This window comes from Lepisma saccharinum, chromosome 17, assembly GCF_977018435.1.
Source record: "Lepisma saccharinum chromosome 17, izLepSacc3.1, whole genome shotgun sequence".
NCBI lineage: Eukaryota > Metazoa > Arthropoda > Insecta > Zygentoma > Lepismatidae > Lepisma > Lepisma saccharinum.
The window spans coordinates 22,548,712-22,576,510 of record NC_139245.1 but is presented as its reverse complement, the minus strand read 5'-3'; the positions used below and the strand labels follow the sequence as shown (position 1 = coordinate 22,576,510).

Genomic DNA, 27,799 nt, shown 5'->3' with positions numbered 1-27,799 from the left:
GATATTAAAAAATCTCCTACTACTGGTAAATAGATTCTGTTATTTATTATCATGATTCCAGTTATTTGATAATTTTGTTAGCAGTGTTACTTCAGTTACTTATTTTTACTATAGTTTTTGAGAATAACATACCTATGCAAGTGGCATTTCAATTCAAATTTGAAATATGAATATTGCAATTAGGGTGTTACCCGAATTAATGATTACAAACATACACAAATGAAATTTGGTAGGATTATGTATTTATGTTCACATCAACACATTTTTCTTGAGAATTAATATTTCTTTAATACACTGATATGAAGGCAGCATTTTGAATGAAAAGTACCTGGGGGCCTTTGTTTACAAAAGGGCTTCAGGTTTGATACCCAGCGAAGGCACATAGTGACTCGGATCCAGTCTCGATCAGCTTATATATGCATAAAATGGACTCAAAACAAAAACTAGGAAAGATGCCAAGTTGGGAGAATGGGATCCTCCTGCTCCTCCATTCCCCACACTGCTCATCATTCTTCCTCGTTCTCACAATTAGCCGAAAGTGGCAGAAAGCGAGTATAGATAAAGAGAATAATTAAATAAACCATTCGTCCTCATTGTCATTATACAGAAGAGTTGAAGAATAGATGAGGAGGTAAACAGAAGAGGACAAATGGGTGGTGGACTATAGCAAAGCGTTCGAAGATTAATATGGAACAGGTATGTACCTATGAAATGCAAGAAGGTAATATGTAACACATACTATGTGCCAATAATTACGTGACAGAGAGACAAGAAAAAGATGCAGGCAGTGGAGATGAAATTTTTAAGGAGTCTATGGGAGAAGACTAGAAGGGATAGAATAAGGAATGAGGAAATCTGACAGACAGTGGGTGTGGTGAAGCTTCAGGACAAGATAGTTCAGGCACAGATGAGATGGTTCGGGCACATGAAGAGGATGGATGCAGAAAGACTACCAGTAAGAGATTATAATGCACAAGGAGTGGGAATAAGGCCAAGGGGCAGACCAAGATGTCTGTGGAAAGAGCAGATAGTGGAGAGTGTTAGGAGAACAGGACAAGATTGTAACACTGTGAGAGAGAGGAGTGGTGGAAGACCAGGAAATAATGGAGATGCTTGACTTCTATGCCGACCCAGTCAAGGCAGGAAACTGTGAAGGATAATGATGATGTCATGATTAGCAAAAGTTACAGAAAAGTAGGAAAGATACATAATTTTGAAAACTATGTATATTAACTAAAGAAAACTGTCCTTTCTGCAGGAAAGTCAATAACTCGTACGTACATATACATTTTCTTAATTTCCAACTAAGGGGCGATTAAATACATGTTGAGAAAAAGGGAAGAAAGGTCAAGGAAAGTCAAGAATTTTGGATTTGCTATTTTGGTAGAAACCCTGACATGCAGTATAAAATCTGGTGAAAGTAGCTCAAAAGCTAGCTTCACCACCTGGTGAAAATAGTTACTTCGTTAATCTTTCCTTACATATTCAATATAGCAGCATATTTGCAGTGATCAGAACGCTACATTTTAAAAGTAGCTTTGCTACAGCTACATTTACCTAAAAGTAGCTCGCTACGGTACTCCTGTTCGCCACTCATACTTCACTACTTTTGCATAAAAAGACTTAAAAATAACCATGTGGATATTAAAAAATCTCCTACTACTGGTAAATAGATTCTGTTATTTATTATCATGATTCCAGTTATTTGATAATTTTGTTAGCAGTGTTACTTCAGTTACTTATTTTTACTATAGTTTTTGAGAATAACATACCTATGCAAGTGGCATTTCAATTCAAATTTGAAATATGAATATTGCAATTAGGGTGTTACCCGAATTAATGATTACAAACATACACAAATGAAATTTGGTAGGATTATGTATTTATGTTCACATCAACACATTTTTCTTGAGAATTAATATTTCTTTAATACACTGATATGAAGGCAGCATTTTGAATGAAAAGTACCTGGGGGCCTTTGTTTACAAAAGGGCTTCAGGTTTGATACCCAGCGAAGGCACATAGTGACTCGGATCCAGTCTCGATCAGCTTATATATGCATAAAATGGACTCAAAACAAAAACTAGGAAAGATGCCAAGTTGGGAGAATGGGATCCTCCTGCTCCTCCATTCCCCACACTGCTCATCATTCTTCCTCGTTCTCACAATTAGCCGAAAGTGGCAGAAAGCGAGTATAGATAAAGAGAATAATTAAATAAACCATTCGTCCTCATTGTCATTATACAGAAGAGTTGAAGAATAGATGAGGAGGTAAACAGAAGAGGACAAATGGGTGGTGGACTATAGCAAAGCGTTCGAAGATTAATATGGAACAGGTATGTACCTATGAAATGCAAGAAGGTAATATGTAACACATACTATGTGCCAATAATTACGTGACAGAGAGACAAGAAAAAGATGCAGGCAGTGGAGATGAAATTTTTAAGGAGTCTATGGGAGAAGACTAGAAGGGATAGAATAAGGAATGAGGAAATCTGACAGACAGTGGGTGTGGTGAAGCTTCAGGACAAGATAGTTCAGGCACAGATGAGATGGTTCGGGCACATGAAGAGGATGGATGCAGAAAGACTACCAGTAAGAGATTATAATGCACAAGGAGTGGGAATAAGGCCAAGGGGCAGACCAAGATGTCTGTGGAAAGAGCAGATAGTGGAGAGTGTTAGGAGAACAGGACAAGATTGTAACACTGTGAGAGAGAGGAGTGGTGGAAGACCAGGAAATAATGGAGATGCTTGACTTCTATGCCGACCCAGTCAAGGCAGGAAACTGTGAAGGATAATGATGATGTCATGATTAGCAAAAGTTACAGAAAAGTAGGAAAGATACATAATTTTGAAAACTATGTATATTAACTAAAGAAAACTGTCCTTTCTGCAGGAAAGTCAATAACTCGTACGTACATATTACAATATGTTACAATGTATTGAGGCAACTGTCGTGTAACCCCGAGTGTTCTAAACGTATTTTAATTTTAAAATTTGTGAACAAATATTATCGCAAAAATAATTGCAATTCCAGAAACTCTATCATTCTTGTAACAATAATTTCTTGCTGGTGAGATCCTATATACTGACAATGATCAATGCTGTTAACCATTTATTGCTGGCACTTTTCCTTTGTCAGTGCAGTGGAAAATTGATCGCTCGTTTTTGCACTGCAAGTTGTGTTTTACACAGCAATTAATGACATTTTGGTGTCTCTTACACCATGGATATCCACAGGATTTGTTCCAGGGGTGATGCAAACGAGGCACTTTTTTACAGCGATGAAGCTAATGAGGCATGTTTCTCCCCAAAATAGCGATACAGCTAAAAAAAAACGTAGCTTTTAGCTGTAATATATTCATATGTCAATTAGTTATCTGGATATCTGAATCATTCAGATACTAATTAAATAACATGCAGATATCTATAATCTACAATCTAGATAATCTGTATTTCCATGTAATATACTTTTTCTTTATGAACATCCTGCAAAATTAAAGGTTATTGTCGATTTTTTCTGATGCTGTTGCCACATTCGTAGTGACATTTTTGATACAACTACAGGAATTTTATAGCTTCGCTACCGCTACCATTTTCAAAATGTTACGTCGCTACAGCTACAAATATTGTTTGTAACTGGCTACTGTAGCGACGCTACAAGTAGCGTGCTAGTTCTGACCACTGCATATTTGTGTTTATGTGAAATAATCATTCAATTAACCAACTTCTTACACAAATAGGTTAAGTAGGTTCAGTTGTGTTGCCTTAGTCCCCAGTCTTTCTGCTAATCTACACACTTAATTCACGGAAATAACAATTCACTACAAAAGGGCTGGCAACATGAAAAGCTTGTTTTGCTTCCTAATAAAAAAAGACCTTCTTAAAAAAAATCAGGACCCAAAAATGTAGGTACTGAAGGTTCCAGAAACACATGGATAACACTGGAAGCTTTCAGGAGGCTACAAGAGACCAGAGAAGACAGAAAAATGTGTGATTTATTCCCACCATGAAAATTATGAATGTACAAATTTTCATAAAAATCTGAGATTGGGGGTGTCAAAATGTTTTGTTCGTGTTAAAATTTTCAAAGCCGGGAAACCGCGTCTGTAACTCATTTATTTTGTAATGGTTGACATTCGTACTTACCTATTCTGCATTGCGAAAGATTGTTTAACAAGGGATTTAGCTTTTTTTAATGAAAATAATTTCCATTTTAGAGATATCGAGTAATTAATCTTCCTTGTTTTTCCCCTTCCGTAGGTATTTTTGTGAAAATGAGGGTTACCAAAATGATTGCTAATGCAACCTAACCTAACCTCGTAGGCATACCTCGTCCCTGTGCGTGATGGTTCGTGGGGCTACCTGTGGATGGTTGGCGTTAGCCCCAAAAATCCACGATAGCCCCACGAACCATCAAGGGGACGAAGTATGCCTACAAGATTAGGTTAGGTTCCATTAGCACTCGCATACAAACATGAATTAATGGTGAAATAACTTGACCGACGAGAGAGAGAACACTTGTACGACCTATCACAAGTCTACAGAAACTCAATTACGTAAGTACTTTCTCCTGTAAATTTGAAGAAATCAGTTTTCCGGCTTTGAAAATTTTACCAAATAAAGAAATCATTCCCAATTATATTCAAATGCCAACGCATGTTCTAAAGATTGCAAAATAATACTAATGATGTGAATCATACTACCATCCAGGTGATCTAACTTGCATTTCGAATCTCTCATTTCACAGGTACAGGTAAGCCAATGCTGTATTATTAATCTTCTCAGTCATAATTGACATATTTTAAATAGACATTTTAAACTTTTGCCTACCCCCATCCTAGCGTATAAGAAAACATGCACAACTCATACCAGTCGAAAACTATGTTCGCGTAGCGTGATCTTACCACACCAAATAGTCCAAATTAACCGCGTAAATCGTCCACTTCTAAAATCAAATCAAATGTCTTGCCACCTTCTCATTTCTCATTTCAACAAATATACTACCCAATTCACCATCACTCTATCATGTCAGAATCAGAACACTACATGAATTTAAATAATTAACGATACATTGTTCAAAATAAGAATTTAATTTCGGAATTAGTCCATGACTGGAACCGGCTGGCACAGTTTATCATACTATGTGGCACAGATTATATTTACATTGTCTCCCTCTTTCTTCTTCCTTCCTCTCCAAATGATTTATGGAGTTGTGACTGTGAGTTTTCTTTTAGAGCTGTGGAAAAAGTACAGCACTTTGTAGTAAAAAGTTTCCATTTCCAAATTCATAACTGCAGCCTATTTCTAATCTGTGACTGCAGCAGATCAAGAAACGAAAAATGTTTTCCCGCATCGTTCTCGGAAAAGTTGCTTCGCAACCACTCTCTGCCGTTCAATGGGGGAAAATCCCTGAAGGACTCCTTAAAGTCATTTTTAGCTTCATATAAGGTACAACCAGTGATGCAAAAAGCAGGGAAATTTCCCTCGGCACAGGGAAATTTGAGGGTGAAAAGGGAAAAGGGAAATTTAATGAAAGCTAAAAAAACAGGGAAATTTAAACTCATATTTTCGTTTCATTCTTTTAAAAAGCTCGAAAATATTTTTTTCAACATGTACTTTTTCCAAATGAATAGTTAGCAACAGTGACACTTTTCAGTAAGCTTTCTTTCTCCATTATAGATGACCTTGACCGGTCAGTCTTATATTTGTCGCGTTTCCTAAAGGCCTCAAGGCACGAGCCGCGCTGCACCTAGAAAGAATTTGGGACGCGATTTTCAATTTTTTTCTTGTTCCATCCATCATTTCAGAACGTGTCTTAGCGGCTGTGTGTGTGACTTAGTGTGTCCTGTGTCGTTGCAAGGAGAATGGAAGAGGGGACTGATATAGATCGACCACAAGGAAAAAACCTTGGGACGAAAAGTCCCCGCGCAGCTTTCCCTTTCTCCCTCCACCTCGGGTCATAAGGAAGCATGGTCCACTCTCCCCCTCCCCTACTCGCGGGGGTACGGTGCACAGGACTTGCGGGTCTGCGCAGGTTGTTTTGCTCGTGGTTCCACCATAGGAAGCTACCTGCAACTCCCAAAAAGGTTAGAAAACGCCGTGGGGATTTATCTGCGGATGAAAAGATATCTGGGAAACATGTGAAAAAAATTCGTATTAAGTGGCTGCCCATTACTTCACACTTTTATGATTTTCATAAATATTTAACAGGGACGTCGTTAGGGGGCACGGGGGGCACTGGCCCCCCGAAACGGTCACGTGGCCCCGGCAAACTGTTCTACACTTCCTGAAAAGTTTACTTTCATGACAAATATTGCAAAATAGTGTTTCAGTAAATTTGCTTTCAGTTTGAAACACTGCTCTTGAATGTGAGTGGCATGAACCCCAAACAATACATTTCTTTCTCGTTTTCCTGGTTCTAGCTATAGTGGATGTCGGTGTAGGAACCTAGCACTTCGATGATTCTCGGAATTTTGAGGGAGCGGTCTTTCCACCCCTCGCAGTTGCAGGTCAACAACAGGCAGGGTTGGGCGTTGGGTGTTACCGTTGCGTCTAAATAATGTTTCGAGCTTGAGTAGTTTGTGGCCAGATTGAAGAACGACCGCTTGGCAGCGGTAAACCACATATATGCAAACAGTTACAAGTGGTCCCGAATCAGAGCGCAATACACGATAAAATAAGTATAATGGTGGCAGGATCCCTATGTAGATTATCATATCTCAGTGCAAGTAGTATTACTCGCATCAAATAACTATTCTACTATTGAAACAGTATAAAACACGCAACATGTTAAAAGTAATTATCTCCACAAACTGTACGATTTCTTGAGTCGCATATTTTTTTCGATTTCGTGAAAACCGATTTTGAGAATCCTCCTTAACAAACGATGCCTCCCCGATGGCGTCGTTGCTTTGTAATCGAGGGGTCCTGGGTTCGATGCATGGGTGGAGGCACATAGTGGTCTGGATCTTACATTAAACTGTATGTCCAGTCCTGATTAGCCTTACTGTGCATAAAGTGGACATAAAACACCAACTCAACTCAACTCCTTAACAAACGTTTCGAAGAATCGAAAATTTCAACAAGTAAATACATTTTCGTCATTTTCAAATAAATTATGGCTATTTTTAGTTCGTATGAATCTGCCTCACACAGTAAGTTCACTTTATTGAGTCAAGTACAATAACCAACCCTTGCAATAAGTCATTGGAAAGACATGTGTGGTTGCACATATATTTAAGCATCTATAAATAAATAATAACCCGTTGTTCGACAGCCCTGAAAGGGCCTTAGCCTATCTCCCAACTGCCAGTCTCCCTCCCCCAATCCTACCTAGAGTTGTGGAGATCTTTAACCAGTAACGGGGTAACGTGGGGTGAGCACGTCGAACTCTCAACCGTTATATGGGATATCCGTAAAGAATAATTATATTCTTGTGGTAAGGAGTCGGTGTCATTTAACAAACTTTATTGATTTATTCCATCAGCATTAATTAAAATATAGTGCCATACTGAACATACCAACTTAACAAAGGAACATTGATTGCTTAATGAGGAATTTTCCTTGTCTTGCAGAGCAGGTTTAGTTTTGAAGTATTGCAATGTTTTACACAGTCCGTTCGAAGAATTTTGAGAATATTGATATTTTGTCAGAGGGACCACCACCGAATAAATATCTGTGGATGTTTTACAGGTTTCATCGTATTTTAGAAGGTAATTTTTCCGGTGCTACTTTTCTCCGTACAACATGTCTTTTGACACTCAAGCTGAAGAGCCGATTCATAGGTGCAACGACCTTGGCAGAAAGAAACTCTGATTGGCACCATGTTGACAAAAGACTCAAGAAGTCCCGCAACGGACAGAACTCGGATCCTACGGTGACATACACTTTGGATGAACACAAACAGATGCATTGGTAGGAAATGCAGTGATTTTATGGGCCGCCCCTTTCTGAGAAGTCGGGGACCTTTTGAAAACACACTTTCCCTTCATGCACACCAGGGGGCCTAAGCCAGGTCCCCCCTTCCCACAAAATCTTCTCTTCATCTGGCTCTGGTTATCGGCCGAGCCGAAACGCACTGCAGGTAGCTAGGACTTTCTGGGTTAATTACTTTATGGTTCAGCATGAACATAGGCTTTTCAAATTGCAAGAGACAAAATTATACCGTTTGTCCCTTTTCTGGCAGGTGATGAATGACAGAGATGTCGCGGTTCCTTCAGGTTCCCACACTCAACCCTTGTGCTCATAACCTGCAATGAAGGGAAAGGCCATAATAAGCCTTTGTAATGTGCCGACTTTATATATCCTTCCTTGGTAACTTTCCACTTATTTTCAAGAAACATCTGCTTCATTTTGCCCTACTGTGTTGATTGGTCGACAATTGATGACTGTCAGCTAGTTCGAAGAACAGCTTGATCCGAGAAGTGATTTTATAGTTAGCTTCTGTAAACGCGAGATTCCGGTAGGATCACGGAGAGCTTGAGATCTCATTTTCATGCATTGCGAGTGAAATTTCGATTGATTTGGTTCATTTTACGTCGCTTTTCTGCCACATTTGGCTAATTTCGAAGATGGGGATTAGTGATGATATGATGAAATTTATCAATGGACACTACAAACACCCATGCCCAGTCCGGGATTCGAACCCGGGATACCTAGTATCGTAGCACGATGTACTAACCACTCCGCCACGGGAGCCGGCGAAGCTGCCAGCTTGTCTTCCTCTCGAAAAAAATTGAAGTAGGGTCGACTGATCAACCACATGTTTGATCTCACATGTGATGAAGAATAAGTCACGTTTCAATTCATGGAAGCAAACGACGTAAGTAGTCAACTTTTTATAGTAGTGTGCATGCTCTAGAAATATTACGTTTCAAAATTATGCATATTTTTATGACTTTTTCTGATTTTTCTTCATTTAGCGTCCACCAGTGTTGTCAAAAATCCAGGAATCAATAAGTTCTAATGGGTTTTATTGGGTTCCGTTGCAGGGCCGGAAGCTTTTTTCTCGCACAATATAAATTTGGTCCAAGTAGTGTATTGTTCCATTAAAAAAGGTTACTGGATCGCATTTAAATTGATCTGGAAAAAGATTCAAGCACCGAATTTAAATTGATCCGTGAAAAAAAAAAAGGTTCCTGGACAGTGTTTAAATTCAGCTGCAAACAAGATTCCCGGACTGTATTTAAATTCAACCGGATAAATAGTTCCTGCACAGTATTTAAATTCATACGGAAAAAAAAAAAGTTCCTGAACCGAATTGAGGCCTAGAACCCATTTACACTTGCTGATTTTCTCTCCCGGATGGGAAATGAATTTATTTACAATTCCTGGAACTCTAACAACCCTGGCATTATTAAAGATCAAGAAACGCATACATTCTAATTTGTTCTACAGGGTTCCGTAACAGGACCGGAACCTTTTCTCTCGCACAATTGAAATTCGTATGAAGTTGCGAATTGTTTCATTTCAATACGGAACTTGGATCCAATTTAAACTGATCCAGAAAAAAATGTTCGTTGACCGTATTTAAAACCATCAGGAAATAAGGTTCCTGGACCGAATTTAAATTCATCTGGAAAAAATATTCCTAGACCGAATTGAAAATTACAGATGAAAAGGTTCCTTACGGTCCAGAACCCATTTACACTTGCTGATTTTCTCTCCTGGACTGGAATTGAATTTATTTAAAATTCCTGGACCTTTAACCATATTCTATGCTTTAACAACCCTCGCCTCCACCCGCAAATGCAGACGTTGTGGCTGCTGCTTAGGCGGGAAAGTTGACTACACATACAAATAGAATTAATCCGAAGTTATACAACGAATAATAGTTACTTACATAATAATATCATGAAACATGGAGAGTCAAATTACTTATCAAGCATATTCTGTTATTTACTTATCCTAGTGGGAGTGAAAATCTTTTGCCGTTGGTGATGAACTCTGTTCCTGCAAATTCAAGATGGCATTTTCTAATTTTCATTTCTATTTGCGCCGTCAACTCCGTGGTGGAGTGGTTAGCAGGTTACGCTAGGAAGCAGTGTGTCCCGGGTTTGAATCTCGGCCTGGGCATGTGTCTTCTTTGTGATGGTCCTTTCATCAATTTAATCTTAACTCATTCTCATCTTCACGATTAGCCAAAAAGTGTCAGAGAAGTGAAGTAAAAATGAACCAAGTCAATCAATCATTTCTATTTCGTTATTTTACGCCGCTTTTCTACATCTTGGGTTAAATGCGACGATGAGATTGAATGCTTACATATTGATTTCAAGTAGCTTCCCAATTGTCCTCACGATGTTGGGCCATCACAGAAATTTTGGAGTTCCTACCAGGGATCGAACCTTGAATCTGTCGTACCAAAGACGAGAGCGTAATATTTTTAGCACGCGGGAATTTTGTTATTTCTATTGCCATCATATATTCAGTTTTGCACGTACAAAGAAGTTTACTTTTAAGGAATTAGATGTGTGCATAAAATTTCTTATATATCGTCATCATTCTCCAATGTGTACAGTACGCCCCCACAAAGACTCGGGCATGTCCCATAGAATAGTGGTTAACGGTGTCGCCTTGCACTAAAGGGCGCTGGATTCGATTCTGCTATAAACAAAAGCTACGGTGTTCTCTACTTCTCAATTTCCTTCGATCAAATTTACATATCTAAGGAGTAAGGACTAATGGCATTGTTCTTGGTGTCTCAAATCTAACATAAGAGAAAATACATGGATTTTTAAAGACTGTCTAGATGCCATTAAGTTAATGAGTTCATTCTGCATTTAGATTCCCAAATAATGGCCGTGGATTTCGCGAGTCCATATTCGTTATTTTTTTATGTATATATAATATATATAAAGCACACACACACACATACTGTACATATATGTAGGCCTATATGGTATATTAATAGTTTGTTAGTTTTTAATGGTTTGATAGAAAAAAAAACCTTTAGTTTTGGGCCCCCCAAACTGATCAACCTAGCTACGTCCCTGATATTTAATAATAATATTAATAATAATAAAGTTTCTTCCTCAGGCAAAACAGGCGTCAAAAGAAAAATATTAACAGCAGGCCTCTAGCTAAGCTTTGACAATGGGTAGGTTTCAAAGTCCGACAATCATTGCGCCGCAGATGAATTTCTTTTGGTTTGAGAATTTTTCAATACATTAGTGTTTTATTTTAAAATTCAAATGTTTATTTTAGGATAATTATATTATGAAACTATGATCAGTTTCTAGTATTTTATTCAATGGGGGGTTTGAACCCACTAAACCTCCTTATATACGGTCCTGATTAACAGTTATAGTCATAGGCGTAGCTAGAACTTTATATTTGGGTGTGCACAAAGAAAAAAAATGAGGTCTTGTACCTTTTTAATAGCATATTTTGCAAAACAATCTCTTGGCTCTTTAACTGCACTGATGTTTGTAAAGGAATATAAATTCACGAAATGACAGTGTTGAAAATTTCTGAATATATGTAGTAGAAAGAAATCAAATTGCATAGAAATTACACCCACACAGAATGTTCATAAATGTTACAAACAAATACATCAAAATACACGTCATCTATAACAAGAGACGTCTGTCAAAAGGTACAATGTTCTTAAACTCATCAATAACTTCATTTACATCAATAGACGAAGCTTTTTCCTGTTCCACAAATAGCAAGAGCAGGGCTTCCAATCTATCCTGCTTCTGAGTTGCTCTTCATTTATTTTAACTTGGGTAAGCTTGCAGAAAGCTCTCTCTCACACGTGCAGCTTGTGACAGGTATAGAAGAAAGGCGTTGCAGTACAGAGTAGAATGTAGTAAATATCTTCTTTCTCCAATTACATCAAAATATCGAAAAACTATAGACACTCGTTTCATCAGCGATAATGCACACGTTTGTACCAAGTAATGACATTTTCAACTTCTTACAAACTGCCGCTTATTTTCTCTCTTATTGAAATATCTGTCTTTAATTCTCTTTGATAAAGCAGCCCATTAGGGTGTGCTTAGGCACACCCGGCACACCCCGTAGCTACGCCTATGGTTATAGTAATACAAAGATACAGCTTCAGATGTGTTTTGAAAATCGAGGGAAATTTAGGTCGAAAAAGGGAAATTTTACACTGGTAAAAGGGAAATCCTGCATTCGGAGATTGGCAACACTGGGTTGGGTACAACCGAAGATCCGATTTGACAACACTGGCGACGGATGGTGATAATCACTAGTTTTGGCAGGGGGTGCTATTCCGGCTTCCCGCGCTACGGCGGCACGTGAAGGTCTTCTGCTAGAGTGACGTCAAAAAGGGGATCCCTCAGCTGCGGGCCGCTTAATAACATGTAAAATCATACAAGTTTATCGCCTCATAGAGGCGATTATAACTCTTGGGAAGCAATGTTTATAACATGTAGTTCTTCTTCACTGCTTTCCCGTACCTTCTCAAGTTAACTGAGGATGGCAAACGAACAAATTCATGCTGAATTCAGCAAAAAGGGAATCAATGTCTTTGGTTCTTTAACACTATTTGTCTACACTCCTACACGCAGTAATAAAGTTGGTTGGTTGGTTGATTGGTTGATTTGGTGTTTTAAGTCCACTTTATGCACAGTAAGGCTGATCGGGACTGGACCTACAGGTTAAAGTGGAATCCGAACCACCATGTGCCTTCACCGGGTATCGACCCCGGGACCCCTTGATTACGAGACACAGCAATGTAGTTAAATGATTATTAGATGAGACTCTCATCTTGAGACGAGGACAATAGATAGAACACCCGAAAAATCGTAAAGTGAAACAATTTTAAATGCCTGTGTGTGCTGGAGGGGGGTGGGAGTAGAGTCTCGTGCGCATATTTTCATGCAAATAGTTTACTAACTTAATTAATTATAGCGTGGACATAACTGCAACACGATCGAGAGAGTAAGATTGAACGGAAAGGATTAAGTAAGTCCCTCTACATGTATATAACGGGTCTCCATGACAGCATAACGCTTTAGGAAGCCAGAGGCCCCAGTTTGAACCATAGTAAGCAATGTTTGTCTCATTCTCCACTCATTAGTTCATCATTCATCCTCATAGTAGCGATCAACCCAGTAGAAATTCGTCTTTAAATGAACGATACATACATACGTATTCATTTATTATTATTTCGTTTTTCTGCTACTTCTGGCTAATCGCGAAGATGAGGATGAATCGTGATAAGATGAGGCGGATGAAGGGACAATCATAAACATGTAAGGACAACACAATACGAGTGGTATGAGTCCTGTCGAGTTGCAGCCACGGGAAGGTCCAAAATTTCGGTGTTGTGTGTGTGTGAGTAAAACTATTATTATTATTATGAAGTTACAGTTACGCAATAATAAACTTCTAAGCCATATGAATGCAAATATTGCCATCAGTTTCAATAATACGAATGTCTATAACAGTATCCTTCTTATTTAATTTTTATTTAACACGTAGTGTTTTTTTTATACGGAAGAAACATGCATCAAATTATGTCAATATATTGTACATATATTCAGGTAGTGTTGTATTTTAAAAATTTCCAGCAGTAGAATTTCAGCAACTTCTTTGCAGGGACGACTTATTGTTGACAAGAAATAATTGAAGTTACTGCTGCATAACATAATAAGTACGAGTATATTGCAAAATCATAGACAAAATGCAGTGGGTGGAGGATGTCTATGCAATTTATCCTAGTGGGGGAATTTTCTTTAAGAGGATATTCTTAACTAGAGAGATAACATTCCAAAACCTTTCCCTCTTTGAGCACTGCTGCCTCTCCTGTGAAAAAATCTTGCGGGCGTCCTTGTCAAATTGCGTCATTACGAGGCAAATATTTTTTTTCTTATTTTTGGGTTGCTTTCCTGAAACTTTTACCTAATTGGAAGGCGAGGATGAGTAATGAATAGATGAAATAGATGGACACCCGCAAAGGGACACAATGTCCAGGCGGGACTCGAGCCTTAAACCCTCGCTGGGTAGCGAGATCGTTACTGAACCAATTAACGTTCTCATCTATTTCTATTTTGAGGGCCTCCCGGATGGCGTAGTGGTGGCGTCATCGCCTTATAATCGAGGGATTCCGGGTTCGGTACCCGGTGGAGGCACGTAGTGGTTCGGATCCCACTTTAAACTGTAGGTAGAATTAGCCTCAATGTACATAAACTGGACTTAAAACGCCAATTCAATCAATCTGTTTTATTATTTCACGTCGCTTTTTGACATATAGAGCAAACTAGGGCAATGAAATGAAAATGAAAGATGAAATAGATAAGACACACAATGATACACACCCATGCCTCAACCAAGGTTCGCTTCTGAGTTCATAGAGCGTTACGCTAGCGATTCCTCCAGGTAAGGGATAGACGATAGACGATAAACCCGAGGGGGTTCATACCTGCAGTTGGGAACATTCAAATGGAAAGTAATTGCTTCCAGTTTCCGAAAGCGACATGGCTTTCATTGTTCGGTATAAGCCAACTTCGAGGCACAGATTTCTTCCAGATGTCAGAAAAATCTGCAGGTCCAGTAGTAGCGATCAGGTATTCGTTTACAGAAGTGCTTGTGCTGTTTGTCTTGAATATTAAAGTGAGTAATTTTAGGTCGTATTACGTGTATTTGGTGTCTGTACCATGAATAAGCGTGCCAAAGGTAAACATTCTTGTGCTGTTGCAGAGTGTACCAATTGGGGCTTTAAGGAATCGGGCACCACATCTATTTCTATTTTGAGGGCCTCCCCGATGGCGTAGTGGTGGCGTCATCGCCTTATAATCGAGGGATTCCGGTTCGGTACCCGGTGGAGGCACGTAGTGGTTCGGATATGGAAAAAGTTATTCAATTTGAGATTGTGTTTGCATCCTTCCATGGGTCAACTGTTTCCAAGCAACATCAAGTTATGGACACTCTAAAGACAGTACTTCAGTCAAAATTTCCTGAAGTTAACGAAAAGATTATTTCCCTGTATGTCAGAACAAGAACTTTTATTAGAATTCGACATTTGAATAAACTAATGAAATTCAAGTCCATGGAAGCAAGTGCAGCGAGAAAAAGATGACAGTGGGTAGCATCGTCTTCAAAATAATAAGTCTCCAGGAAGGGTAGGTTGTAATGAATTTTTATTCTTACTGATATTTATTTCCGCCTCGGCCTCCACCGTATAGTGATTAACAAATCACATTGCTAAACCAAGACAGAGGCCAGGCCTATTGTTCATGTATTTGTTATTTGACGTCGCTTTTTTACCACTTTTGGTTAATCGCGGCGATGAGTGTTGATCACATAAAATTGATGAAAGGGCAGGCACAAAGAACATCAATGCCCACGACGTGACTCGAAGTCGGGAACTTCAGTGATGGGATTCAAAGTCGAACACGCGGTTGACCAGATTCGCCATCGAGCTGGCACGAGTTTCCTTGAATTTATTAAGGGATTACGCTTTCCCACGAGTTTGCATTTTATCCATTTATTATTTATTTATTAATTTCTAAAAAACATATTTTGATGTTACGGTTTTTTAAACACAAATCAGTTTAGGTAGAATATTTCTGCAATTTTACCATAGTGTAAACTTTAATGTAAGCGAAAGCATATTTGCATCACTAGTTAAAGATTTTCACATCTACAAAAAAAAAAAATATCCAAAACCCATTTCCACCTCACTCAAGGATTATGTTAATTCAATTCAAATTGTACGCGGGTTCAGTGCCATGAATCTAACCTTTACTGAACAGAATGAGATTGGTTCATAGAATGTATCGCCGAAAATCAATTTCGCTGATATCCCGTTGTCGCTGTTCTATTTTCATTAGATACGAGCTCCAATTACCATTTTAATCCTTCGTTTTAAAAGTTATTCAAACACAAAAATAGTTATTGGGGGTCATTTTAAAGTTGTTTTTTTTTACTTCATTACTGTCATTTGATTTTTTTTTATTTTCTAAGAATTTCGGCGGGCTGCAGCCCCTTAAGCCCCCCTGCGTACACCAGTGCTTGCCACACTCATCTAGCCTACGCTCCCATCAAATTTATCATTTCATCATTCATTTTTATTGTTGCGGTTACCCTAAAACGTAGAAAAGCGACGTCATATAACAACAGCGACGGCGACATCATATGTATACTAGATATATAAATTATAATGAACAAATTATTAATAACAAACATCTGTGAAAACTTGAAGGTATGAAGGATAATAAGTATTGGTGTGGTAGCGAAATATTTAATACGTAAAATTGTATTTATTTACCCATACGCAACTTCAGATTTCAATATAGCGGTTATATAAGAGGATAGTCGTGATTACTTTTTGTTTGATTTGTATAACGCCATTTATTGTAATTGCGTGCTGTAAACTTCTTCATATCATTGCCTAGGTCTTATTCTTTGCGTTTTGCTTATTATTCTGCTGCAAATGGTTAATAGAACCAAGATATGGACAATTAAAAATGAAAATATTTCCCGTAAGCTTCCCTTGCTACGCGTGCCTCGCCTCTTGACAGATCCCCTTGGTCACGTCAGTGCTCGTTGCGGCTTCTGGCCAATGGGAGAGCTCCGTGTCTCGGAATGCTCTTCCTAAAATACTTCTATATTCCTTGAGTTTTGGTACGTTTAATGATGTAAATAGTCCATGTTATAATAGCAAAGCCCATGCAAAAATGTTTAAATAGTATCCAAAGTAGTAAATCCATTACAGGTTGAAAAATTCGAAGAAATAACATTTTTCTGTCTGATCATTCTCAATGTCGACGTAATGGTCCTTGAATTTTTATTGTGAAATTGTCAATCTGAATTATAACAGCCAACAGCCAGATCTAAATATTTACTATATTATGTAGATTATGTAAATGTTCTGCACATAGACGTGCACATGTACAAACGTGAGTAATTGTCTTTAGGGTCATTTCCGTTCTGTGACTTGCTTTAACCCTTAACCACAGTCTTGAACATTTTGGGCACTAACACAATTGTGGGGTCCACAGGACCTGTATGGAAAAAAGGAATATAAATATATGAAGACGTGTTTTAAATGATGTGAATTTAATCATGTCTTGTGCTTTGTTATTCACTGAACACAATTACATAGTTTTGAGAGTGAAACATTATTTTTTAACTTCCCTCAGAAAAATGTTTTGGTTATATTGAAAGTTGAAGCAAAACAAATACAAAGTAGCTTCGCTACAACTGCAGCTACTCTTCCAAAATGTAGCTTCGCTACAGCTACAACTACATTTACCAAAAAGTAGCTCGCTACGCTACTCCTGTTCGCTACTCGCTACTTTTGCGCTACTTCTGTAGTAAAAACTTAAACAACTATATGGCTATTCAAGAGAAGCCCTAGTATGATAGTTGTACGTACTGAAAAATAGATTGTTATTTATTACCATGATTCCCTTCATTCTATAATTTGGTAACATTATCGTATGAGGGAAACGGATTCCTTCAAATTTACAGGAGAAAGAAAAAGAAGAAAAAAGGTAAAGTGCTCCCCTGTGCTTAGCACCACGCCATGAAGGCATATAGGGGGTGTGGGGGTAACGCCCCACACTTAATTGATCCAGTCGTGAGTGGGGGTGATGTGATCAGCATCACGCCCCTGACCGCCTTTACCCCCCAGGGTTTCCCCCTGGTACCCATGTTATTCGACGCTGGGTGGGTGGCGGGGCCGCTTCCATCATTAGAAAAGTTCCCGGATTTGAACCGGCCGGGGATCGAACCCGGGACCTTGAGCATGGTAGTCAGATGCTTTACCGACTGAGCCACCATACTTACGGAAATCATTTTCTTTAGCGTTGTGGAAGTTCCTGAATGTAGACTTGATCCATTTTAATGTGAATGCGTGTTGTTTTCTGCGAAAATCTCTGTCTGACACGCTGTTTCTGCTCCCGCCATTTGCTTTCTGCAGGAGAGTGCAATGTTCCGTGTGTTAAGATGATGCAACCCCGTAGCCAGTGTTTCAGCCTCGCTGTGTTTTCACTAGAACATGACATGTAGAGTATTTTTTTTTTAACTATGCTTGCCTAACCTAACCTTACGGAAAATGGTTTTTGGGGCTAACGTGAATGGTTTTTGGGGCTAACGTGAATGGTTTTTGGGGCTAACGTCAATGGTTTGTGGGGCTAATGTCAATGGTTTGTGGGGCTAACGTCAATGGTTTGTGAGGCTAACATCAATGGTTTGGGACGTATTAGCATAATTTCAAATCTGGGCACAAACTTAGATATTTTCCGGTGAACGAGGTTGCAACACTGCATAAATCGACAAAACACTCTCAGAACACCCCCTAAACCAGTACGCTATCACGGCCATAATGTGTTACAGATTCGAAACAACAAGTAACAGTAAGTACTTGTAAATAGAAGAAATAGACATTATCTTAGTTAGAAATGCATTATTTCACCTTAAGAAATGTTCCGCATTCCAAAATATTACGTTACATCCTTATAACCACCTCTACCATTATGTTATTTTCAATAAACAAAACATACTACGTCCATCAACTATTTATACTAAAACTTCCACCCATTAAAAAAATATCCTTATTCATATCAATATTATCTCTTGGTGGACTACCACCTCTACTAGGGTTTTTGCCAAAATGAATAGTTATTATCCAAACAACCAAATATATGATTCGTAGGTGTTTCCCTCATACGATAATAGTACCTATAATTTTTATAGCCATGTTACTTCAGTTACATATTTTTAATAAAGTGTTTGGGAATACCTTTGTAAGTGGCATATCAATTTTAAAAAAATTAGGTCTTACACGTATCCGTGATGTTCTTATTGTAATTTAAAAAACATTTATGTGACAGACTTCTTGTAAAATTAATTGGAAGAATATCACATGTATCGAAATTAACTAGAACGTGATGCACAAAATGGGAATAAGATTAAAATGTGATATTTAGCAATTTAATCTTCTTAACTTAAACAGAATGTTATTTGGGGGGTGGCGGATATTTGCTCGAACCTTGAGGATAGCTGGGAGATGCTTCTAATGGTATAAATGAGAAACAGGTGGAACAATGCTTTACGTAAGTTTTTCTGTTGGAAATGCTTCCCCGAAGAGACAGTGGAAATTGTAATTGTCACCTTGTATTCAAAGGGCCCCAGGTTCGATACCTGGCGGAGGGCACATGGTGGTTCATATCAGTCTCGATCAGCTGATTTGTGCATAAAGTGGACTCAAAACAAACACTAGAAAAGACTCCTAGTTGGGAAGATGGGATCCTCCTGCTCCTCCATTCCCCACTCTGCTCATCATTCTTCCCCATTCTCACAATTAGCCAAAAGTGGCAGAAAACGGCCATAGATAAGAAAATAACTAAATAAATAATGCATCCTCATTGCCATGATTAGAAAAAGTTACAGAAAAGCGATGCAAAAGTAGGAAAAATACATAAATTTGAAAACTGTGTATTTTAACAAAAATGTCATTTCAGCAGGAAAGTCAATAACTTGTACGTTCTTTTTACAACATGATAAAATATATTAAGGAAACTGATGTGTAAACCAGAGTGTTCTAAACATATTGCAATTTTAAAATTTGTGAACAAACATTATGACCAAAATAATTGTAATTCCAGAAACACTATCATTCAATAAATTATTGCCTGTGTGATCCTATACACTGACAATGATAAATGCTGTTAACAAACTGAATCATTGATTGCTGGCACTATTGCATTGTCAGATTAGTAGAAAATGGATCGCCCGTTTTTGCACTGTAAGTTGGGTTTTACACAGTAATTATCGATATTTTGCTGTCTGTTACTCCAACGATATCCACAGGATTTGTTCCAGGGGTGGCACAAATGGGGCATTTTTTCGTGGCGGTGTAGCAAATGAGGCATGATTCTCCCCAAAATAGCGATGCAGCTAAAATAAATGGCTATTATCCGGAATATATTCATATATGCCAGTTAGTTATCTGGATATTAGAATTATTCAGATGCTAATGAAATAAATTACACCGATATTTATAATCTATATTATCTGTATTTGCATGTAATGGACTTTGTCTTTTTGAGTCTCTTGCAAAAGTAAGCAATATTGTCATTTATTTTTGACGCCGTTAACACATTTAAAAATTACCTCAAAATGCTGAGAAAAAATGTAGTTGTAGCGAAAAGTAGCTCAGCTACCGCTACAACTACAATTTAAAAAATGTAATGCCGCCACAGCTACTGCTACAAATTTTGTAGCTAGCTACAAGTAGCACACTACTTCCGACCACTGGTATTTACACACAGCTGATCAACGTGGATTTAGTCCTTAGTTATTGTTTAACATTCATTCTTCAAAACCATGGGTCCCTCTATTCAGTATATGCCACAAATAAAAAATCTGCAATTCTCTTGTCTATTGATCGTTATAAATCATAGGTGATTTTAACCCTCAAACACAGTCGTGACGCCCGCGGGACCGCAGTATATAAATAGAACACCGCAGAAGCAGATAATGCAACCTTTCCTTTCACAGCACACTGAAGTTGAGGAAAGTACTGAAAGAGAGGTAGCCTCAAGGTCAAAACTACTGGCGGGGTAACAAGCAAAAGGAACACTCAAGAGCACTTCTGGATTGCTATGATTTCATTGAATTTCAGTGGAATTGTCCGTGACTGTACCAGTGTATTTCAAAATTGTTTCTGGTTTGAAATGATGTAATTATTGTATGTGTGTTTCTTATATAAAATGAGTAGGCTATCTTTGAACGTGTATTTGAATAATATTTTAATGATAGCCTAATTTTCGATTATTTAATTCCGAATTTATCATGGTGCACAGATATTTTTTTAACTGTTCGATTTCTAATTATGTCTATTACGTTACCAAATTGATAATTTTCTTGTTAGCTACTGCATAGTTAAGGTTCCAATTTCAATATTCAATAATAATTTGGCACTAAAATAAAGTAATGAGTGCATAGAAGCCATATGCCCTATTCTGCAACATTTATATCTGTTACTTGCAGAAGAGATTTCTGCAACAATACTTCAAATAATATTCATATTGATATATGTCTTACACTGTTTATTTCAGGTGCAATTGCATGTTTAACTTGATTATAACTTCACAATGGATATACACTTTGAAGATGATTTTTTTGAAAGAAAAGATGAAAAACTTCCAATCCCTGTTCAAGATTATAAAGCAAGGTTGTGTCCACCAAAAGTAAGTATTTCTTCTGTGATAATAAAATAATATATTTGAAAGTTTAAATGTGCTGATCACATCCCATCCATCTGTAGTTACAACCAAATATATTTGTTATTCTGTATAATTCTTTCGAGGTATGACTTAAGATGACCAGACCCCTCTCCGATTTTCTTCATATTTGACATACTTACTAATTGAGGCCTGCTAATGACGAATCTGAAGTTAAAATTTGTCGGAAACATCTAGAAATTGCAAAATAATTGTGAACCATTGACACTAGCCCCATGAACCATTGACGTGTGGTTACGTTAGGCAAACATATTTAAAATTTGGTGTCGTGGTAGTATCAGGAATATATATATTTCCTTGTGAAACAAAAAATTTCGCGAAAATCGACTGTTTCCATTCCGAAAACTAACGCCTTATTTTCGCTTATTTTGCAATTTCTAGACGTTTCTGACAACTTTTAACTTCAGAATCGTGATTAGGAGGCCTCAATTAGTGAGTATGCCAAATATGAAGAAAATCGGAGAGGGGTCCGGTCATCTTAAGTTGTTCCTCTTTCGATTATTTGCACAAGTAATTTTATTACTGTAGAATGATGATTGAAATTGATTTTCAGTGGTTCTACAATGCTTCTGAAGATGATGAGTGTACTGCTGATGCATTAAAGTTCAAAGCTGATCACCTGTACTTTGAAGAACATTTTGAGGAGGCATTAGATTGCTATAAACATCTTATAAAAGATTTCTATGAAGCCAATAATTATATGAGAAGAAATATTGTAGAGAGCATCATTCGTTGCCACATCAGAATAGGAAATCTACAGGAATCAAGGAATTTAGCTGAGGAATTTGTAAGTATAACATGTCCTTTCAATTGGAACAAAATTCAATTAAAATAAATGCCTGGCTTTGTGGGCTAACTGGATGGTGATCTCTTCATTATACAGGCCTTGTACAGCATATGAATTTTCTACACATAGACATTGCACAGGCTGTGAAGGCATAATGGTTAGTTATTGCATGCATCTCTCTTGCAAAACATTTGGTAAATATGCGATATTGTCTGAACGGATTTCTTCAAATTTACAGGAGAAACTACTTACTGAAATCAGTTTCTGTAGCATTGTTGAAGTTCGAGGTATTTTCTTTTGCGGAAACTGAAAACTTCACCATAGAATGCTGCAGAACAAGAAATAATCACTTTTTATGTAAGGAACTTGCATTTTCTGACAACATTATGCCGTTGTTTCCATTATGTACCTGCGGATTGCGTGAGCGTCGAAAGTCACATGGTCTCGCCAGTGTTTACAAACGTGCAGAATAGGTAAGTATCAATGCTAAAAGTAAGGAAATAAACGAGTGAGAGGTGTTCGGGCGATATCGCATAATTACCAAACATTTTTTTTGTTAGTTTTATAGCCTATATGTGTGTACATAGTGTGGCCATTCATAAACTCATGCCTTGATATCAGACTACTGCTGCCATCTCAAACGCATTAAGCAATATTGTCAGTTCTGCATTTTCTTTTTCTCTTAGAATAGAAATTTATTTACTGGGGATGGCCACAAAATGTGGATGCTGGATATCAGATTATCTGACATCCGTTTTGTGTGAATAAATAATACAGATATGTGTTTACTTCTTCCAGTTCAGCACTTTATTCTGGTAAAAATTAGGATAGTGTCTGAAATAAGGAAATAGTTTAACAAATAATGGCTCAAAAAGATCCTTACACAAATGACCTGCATTGAAAAATAAGCACAGAGAAGTGATAAACCCATGTACACTTTCTTGTTTGCATGCTTTGTCTGAGACAGGAAGAGGTGTGATTAGTATTTTTAATGGAGCGAATGAAGAATATAGAGAATGTCTCCAATTTCGTTAATTTTTGGTATACTAACTAAATTTGGCCTTCTAATCATGAATCTTTTGTTAAAATGTGAGGGGTCACGTGTGGAAATAGGGAAAAAAGCCAATTAAAGTGGAATTTTTTTCTCTTTTACATCTGTATCGCATTGTTTTTGGAACAAAATTTTAACTAAGCTTGCCTAACGTAACCTAATCTTTCCGGAAATGGTCCGTGGGGCTATCCGTGAATGGAACTAGCTTCCTCACTGCATAAGATGCCATTTTTGTAGATGAACGCTCGAACACCGTTGCCAAACTTACCTTTAATCGAAGTCCTCATTCAACGTGATCTTTTACCTCGTTCAAGTAACGAAGCAACAATTAATGCTCTGCAAGTAATGAAGGAACAGTGTGGTAATGCTGTAGACAGCGCAACAAATGCCGAACGTCACTTGTTCATATCATCAAACATGGTTCCTATGTTTCTGTATGGAGAATGATTGCGGTAATGAAGAATGTAATTTTGCAAAATACATAGACAGACGTAAGTGTACAATTTTTTCACGTGACCCCAAATCTTAATTCCATATACATTACCAGGACTGCATATTTAGTGTATAAGAAGTAGGAAAGAAATTGGAGACATTCTCTGTATTCTTACCTTTTTAATATTGTGTAGGAAGTACGTTATGCATCAATTTTTTCTTTATTTTTCAGCATTTGTCATCAAAAACAAACGACATGAAAACAGTTAGCCTGGATTTGCTTTCAGAAATTTATGGAAAAGTACAAGAATACAAAGAACAGTGTGAAGTGTTGAAAAAATTGATAAGTCTCCATCCATTAAATCATCACTATTGGACTGAAATGTCAAAGTGTTATGCAAATACATTTAAAGTAAGTTTACTCTGCTTGCAAGAGGACAGAATGGTGGAAAGTGAAGAAGATGCAGAACAAGACTCTGAAATGACATTATCGAAAGGGATTGTTGCTTCATGTTTGATAAGAGCAAGTTTGATCCTTAAATCTGTGCAAAATTCAGCAAGGACATTTGTCCAAGAAAAGATAAGTTGCTTGGAGCAGGAAGTGAACTTGCAGCTGGAAGTTTTGAACCTTCCTGAAGAATTTGTAAGCCAAGCAATTAAGGTAGGTTTGAAATTTATAATGTACTTAGATCATCCATATATCAATAATGTTGTCAAATGTTCATGTATTCCAAATCATGAACTACAAGAAGGGTTGTATGCAATGGTCAGGTCATGATTCCAATTGTGTAATGATAGAAATTATAAATGTGTAAATGAAGTTATTCGTACACCAATCTTCATGCTTTCAAACAGATATTTTGAATATATGATCCCTGCTACCACCATCACCTGAATCAAGTGCAGGTAGGACATTAAAAATATGGTTACTAGAGATAATTTTTGGTATTTTTAACAATATAGAGATTATATTCATCAAAAGTATACTTTTGCAAAACCTCAGTGTTACTTTCTCCAAACATAGTAAAATCTCATTCAGTAGCTGCAAATTTTGGGAGATGAGTTTTGTGCTTGTATAAAGACTGATTAGTGTGGTGTGTATATAAAAAAATCAGTCTAAAATTCACAGGATTTTTTCTTTTAATTTGATCTTGAAGTTCAGAAAGTTTTTCTGGTCAAAACAGTACTAAGTTCGTTAATATTTATTATGAGTTTTTAATTTATTTTTTTTTCTTCCAGTAAGAACTATGTTATGTATAATATATTAGAGTCCTGTAGTATTCAAGTGGTCAATTTTATGACCAAAATGAAAATCTTGTCACTTATGGTTAGAAGAGTAAGGTTGTATATGCCTATCATCCTATTTTGGTTGATTTAGTTTTATTTTACTTTCCATTCTGCCACTTTTGGCTAATTGCAAAGATGAGGATGAGTGATGACACAATGGAATTGATGAAGAGACACTCAAACACCCATGCACCGGTCCCTGTGGAGGAGTGATTAGCACATCGCGCTACGACTCTAGGGGTCCTGGGTTCGAATCCCAGCCTGGGCGTGGATGTTTGTGAGTGTCCATTCATCAATTTCATCATGTCATCACTCATCTACATCTTCGCAAATTAGCCAAAAGTGGCACAAAAAGCGAAGTAAAATAAAGCAAATCCAAAACAAACACCCATGCCCAGGCTGGGATTCGAACCTGGGACTCCTGGCATCTCACGTTGTGCTAACCACTCTGCCATGTAGGCCGGATCATCCTATTTTACCTGATATCAATGGATAGGGACCTGAACTTTTTTGTGTTTATTTTTGACAATCAGTGTTGTTTTTCTCAATATCAGTTATTTGCTATTTTCACCAAATTTGCATTTCCAAAAAAACTATCTGTACCCCGCATAATATGGTAAGTATTTGTAATGCATGCTTATTCTTAACATTAACTTGTTCAGAATGTGACGGATAAAATTCCTAAATTATTAAACCTATAATAGCTTGGAACTTTTTAAAAAGTGGGCTGGTTAAGAAATAATAAAAGATTGCCAAATTCTGATATCTTACAAACACATCACAACAAATGTGATATTCCATTCACTGCAAGATGAATGACCATGAAAAAAAAACAAAAAAAAAACAGTTAATTGAAAATTTTTAGATTAGATTTACAGCCATCTTTTATGAAACCAGGGTTGTAAGGGTTATCTTTTCTGAAGGTCAACCTCTCTTCCACATAGTACACCCTGAGCTGCATTTTTGCAGGCTAACAAGGCTCTGCTATGTGGAGTGGACTTCATGCTTGCATGTGTGTCAGTCATCTGCAGGTGCTTGTCACTTCATCTCATCCAATCACCATTGTCGTGATTAGCCAAAAGTGTCAGAAAAGCAACATATATTTTTTTTTTAAATCAACATTTATATAAATCATAACTTCCACATTTCTAAATCATTGGGGTTTTCACTTTGGTACCAGCTGACTGTAGTTCAATTCCCAGCAAGTTTAAAATATCAATGTTGACCCAGCATTGTGACAATAATTGTTAAGCCATTTGGAAAGTAGTATTACTGGAGTCTTGTGTAGAAAGCAGAAAATAGGCAGCCATGGGTGAATTTACATGGCCATTTTCAGTATGTAACTGGTACAATTTGTGAGAAACCTAAAAATTACATGAAGACTACGTTTACCCCTACATTACTCTGCATAAGAAATCGCTTTCTGGCAATAATAAACATTTTTTGGTGTTATCGCAAGTGCAAAAGTTTAAGGACCCTACCAATGGCAAAGTGGTCATGCTCTTGCCTTATAACCAAGGAGTCCTGGATTTGTTCTGCACTGGAGGTACAATTTACAGTGGTTTGGATTCCACTTTAAACTGTTGGTCCAGTCCCGATTAGCTTCTGAGCTTAAAGTGGATTTTACTTTGGCTTTGACCAATAGAATACTGATGAATCTGCCCCGCCCTTAGTAGACATCTGTTTTATTCATGTTTTTCTTCTTTCTAGATTTATGGACAAGATGTGTATGGTGAGAAATTCACTGGAGAGGTCAGCGATGAAGAACCTGGTGACTTGGAGAGCAGCAAATTTCGAGAAACAGAGAATATTCGATTTAATGACTTTGAAAAGTTTTGGTTTCGATGGATTTTAGATTACCGCACTTTTCCTGATTTTCCAATTTGATGATAACCTCTGAATTGGAATGTGCTTCATAGTTAGCCCAGCTTATCTTTGCGACAGTTTACACCAGCAGAAGTAGATAAGGGAAAGGCAATGCGTCAAAAGCAGATTGATATATTAAATGAAAATCTCCCGGAAGTTTGCGATTTAGTTACCTGGAGGGTTATGAGCTAGGAGAGAGCAAAGACATGCTGTCTGTGCTTGAGAAAGAATAACAGCACATAGGTACATAATTTAGTGTATTGGGTAGGCCCCTAAATAACTGAAAAATCCAAATTAGATATGAAAAAGAGGTTGTGGGAGGGAGGGGGCATTATTTTTCACGCATGTAATTCAGGAATTTCTTAACATCAGAAAACTTGTTTTCAATCATGGTGAACATGGTGATATGTCCACAAATGTCCAATATAAATTGTATCATAATTAAATTCAAATTTGTGTAATCTTATGTAGTGTTGTCACACACATCAACATTTTATTTATTTTTATGCAACAATAATTGATTTGGAGTGGTCTCATAGGTGTTGACTGGATCTACATCCAGTGTTAGAAACCACTCAAAGGACCATCCCTTTTAATGCTTCAAATGGATCCAGTATAATAAAATTGTAAAATACATGCACTAACACTAATGAGGACACTGTGTACCAGTTTCGCACAAGGTGCACATTTACAAGTATTTCAGTCCTCTTGAAATGCACTGAAGTATTGAACAGAAATGATGTATTTTTCCTCATGTGGCAGCTGCAAGAAACCCTTTACACCAATTATTAAGCTAAGTAAAGTTTATTAAAAATATCTACAAAAATGTGCCACTTTGCATGTATTTTTTATGGAGAATTAAAATACATATTTTGGTCCAAGATAGTGTTCTTCAACCTTCTTCGATTCATATACTTTGTGCACTTACATTTACATGTTCCTAGTGTACCTTTTAAAAAGTAATACTTCTCTATGCAGGCCACATACATCTCCCTGTAGTTTCTCTCTTATGCTTCTTGAAAGGAACTGTACCTTTTTCAAGCTGACATTTTAATTTACTTGGAGACAGTAGCCATGATTGGGTGCCAGAACTGGGGGTGCAAGGACAGTTTACTTTATCTTGGTAGACAAGATTTAACATTCAGAT

The 27,799-nt window shown here is 37.4% G+C and overlaps 2 protein-coding genes across 8 annotated transcripts in view; one reads left to right on the top strand and one right to left on the bottom strand.

Moving 5' to 3' along the window:
• Positions 1 to 5,163, bottom strand: part of Rcc1 (Regulator of chromosome condensation 1) — a 38,864-nt gene extending 33,701 nt beyond the window's left edge. For 2 of the 5 annotated variants that reach the window (XM_083139100.1, XM_083139104.1), the window contains exon 1: positions 4,836 to 5,163. In XM_083139100.1, coding sequence (XP_082995226.1) covers positions 4,836 to 4,841 — 6 coding nt within the window. In that variant the 5' untranslated portion in view covers positions 4,842 to 5,163. The remainder of the gene's footprint in view (positions 1 to 4,835) is intronic. The other 3 variants (XM_083139102.1, XM_083139105.1, XM_083139103.1) reach the window with 2 other exon arrangements.
• A 7,010-nt stretch (positions 5,164 to 12,173) lies between these two features.
• On the top strand, positions 12,174 to 27,557 carry LOC146001226 (uncharacterized protein C8orf76 homolog). 3 transcript variants are annotated; one of them, XM_083138526.1, is made up of 5 exons: positions 12,174 to 12,228; positions 21,044 to 21,175; positions 21,783 to 22,016; positions 23,732 to 24,160; positions 26,497 to 27,557. In XM_083138526.1, the coding sequence occupies exons 2-5, from the start codon at positions 21,080 to 21,082 to the stop codon at positions 26,671 to 26,673; spliced, it is 936 nt and encodes a 311-aa protein (XP_082994652.1). In that variant the 5' UTR covers positions 12,174 to 12,228; positions 21,044 to 21,079; the 3' UTR covers positions 26,674 to 27,557. The 3 variants fall into 3 exon arrangements, with proteins under 3 accessions (XP_082994652.1, XP_082994654.1, XP_082994653.1); XM_083138528.1 differs by lacking the exon at positions 12,174 to 12,228 and adding an exon at positions 16,580 to 16,601; XM_083138527.1 differs by lacking the exon at positions 12,174 to 12,228 and adding an exon at positions 16,759 to 16,876.
• Positions 27,558 to 27,799: the final 242 nt, after the last annotated feature.

What these genes read in the sequence shown, in the direction of transcription:
- LOC146001226 (XM_083138526.1), top strand. Translation starts at nt 21,080, where the DNA reads ATGGATATACACTTTGAAGATGATTTTTTTGAAAGAAAAGATGAAAAA. An exon ending in GGAATTTAGCTGAGGAATTT is followed by an intron (nt 22,017 to 23,731) that starts GTAAGTATAACA and finishes TTTATTTTTCAG; the next exon opens with CATTTGTCATCAAAAACAAA. An exon ending in TTGTAAGCCAAGCAATTAAG is followed by an intron (nt 24,161 to 26,496) that starts GTAGGTTTGAAA and finishes TCTTCTTTCTAG; the next exon opens with ATTTATGGACAAGATGTGTA.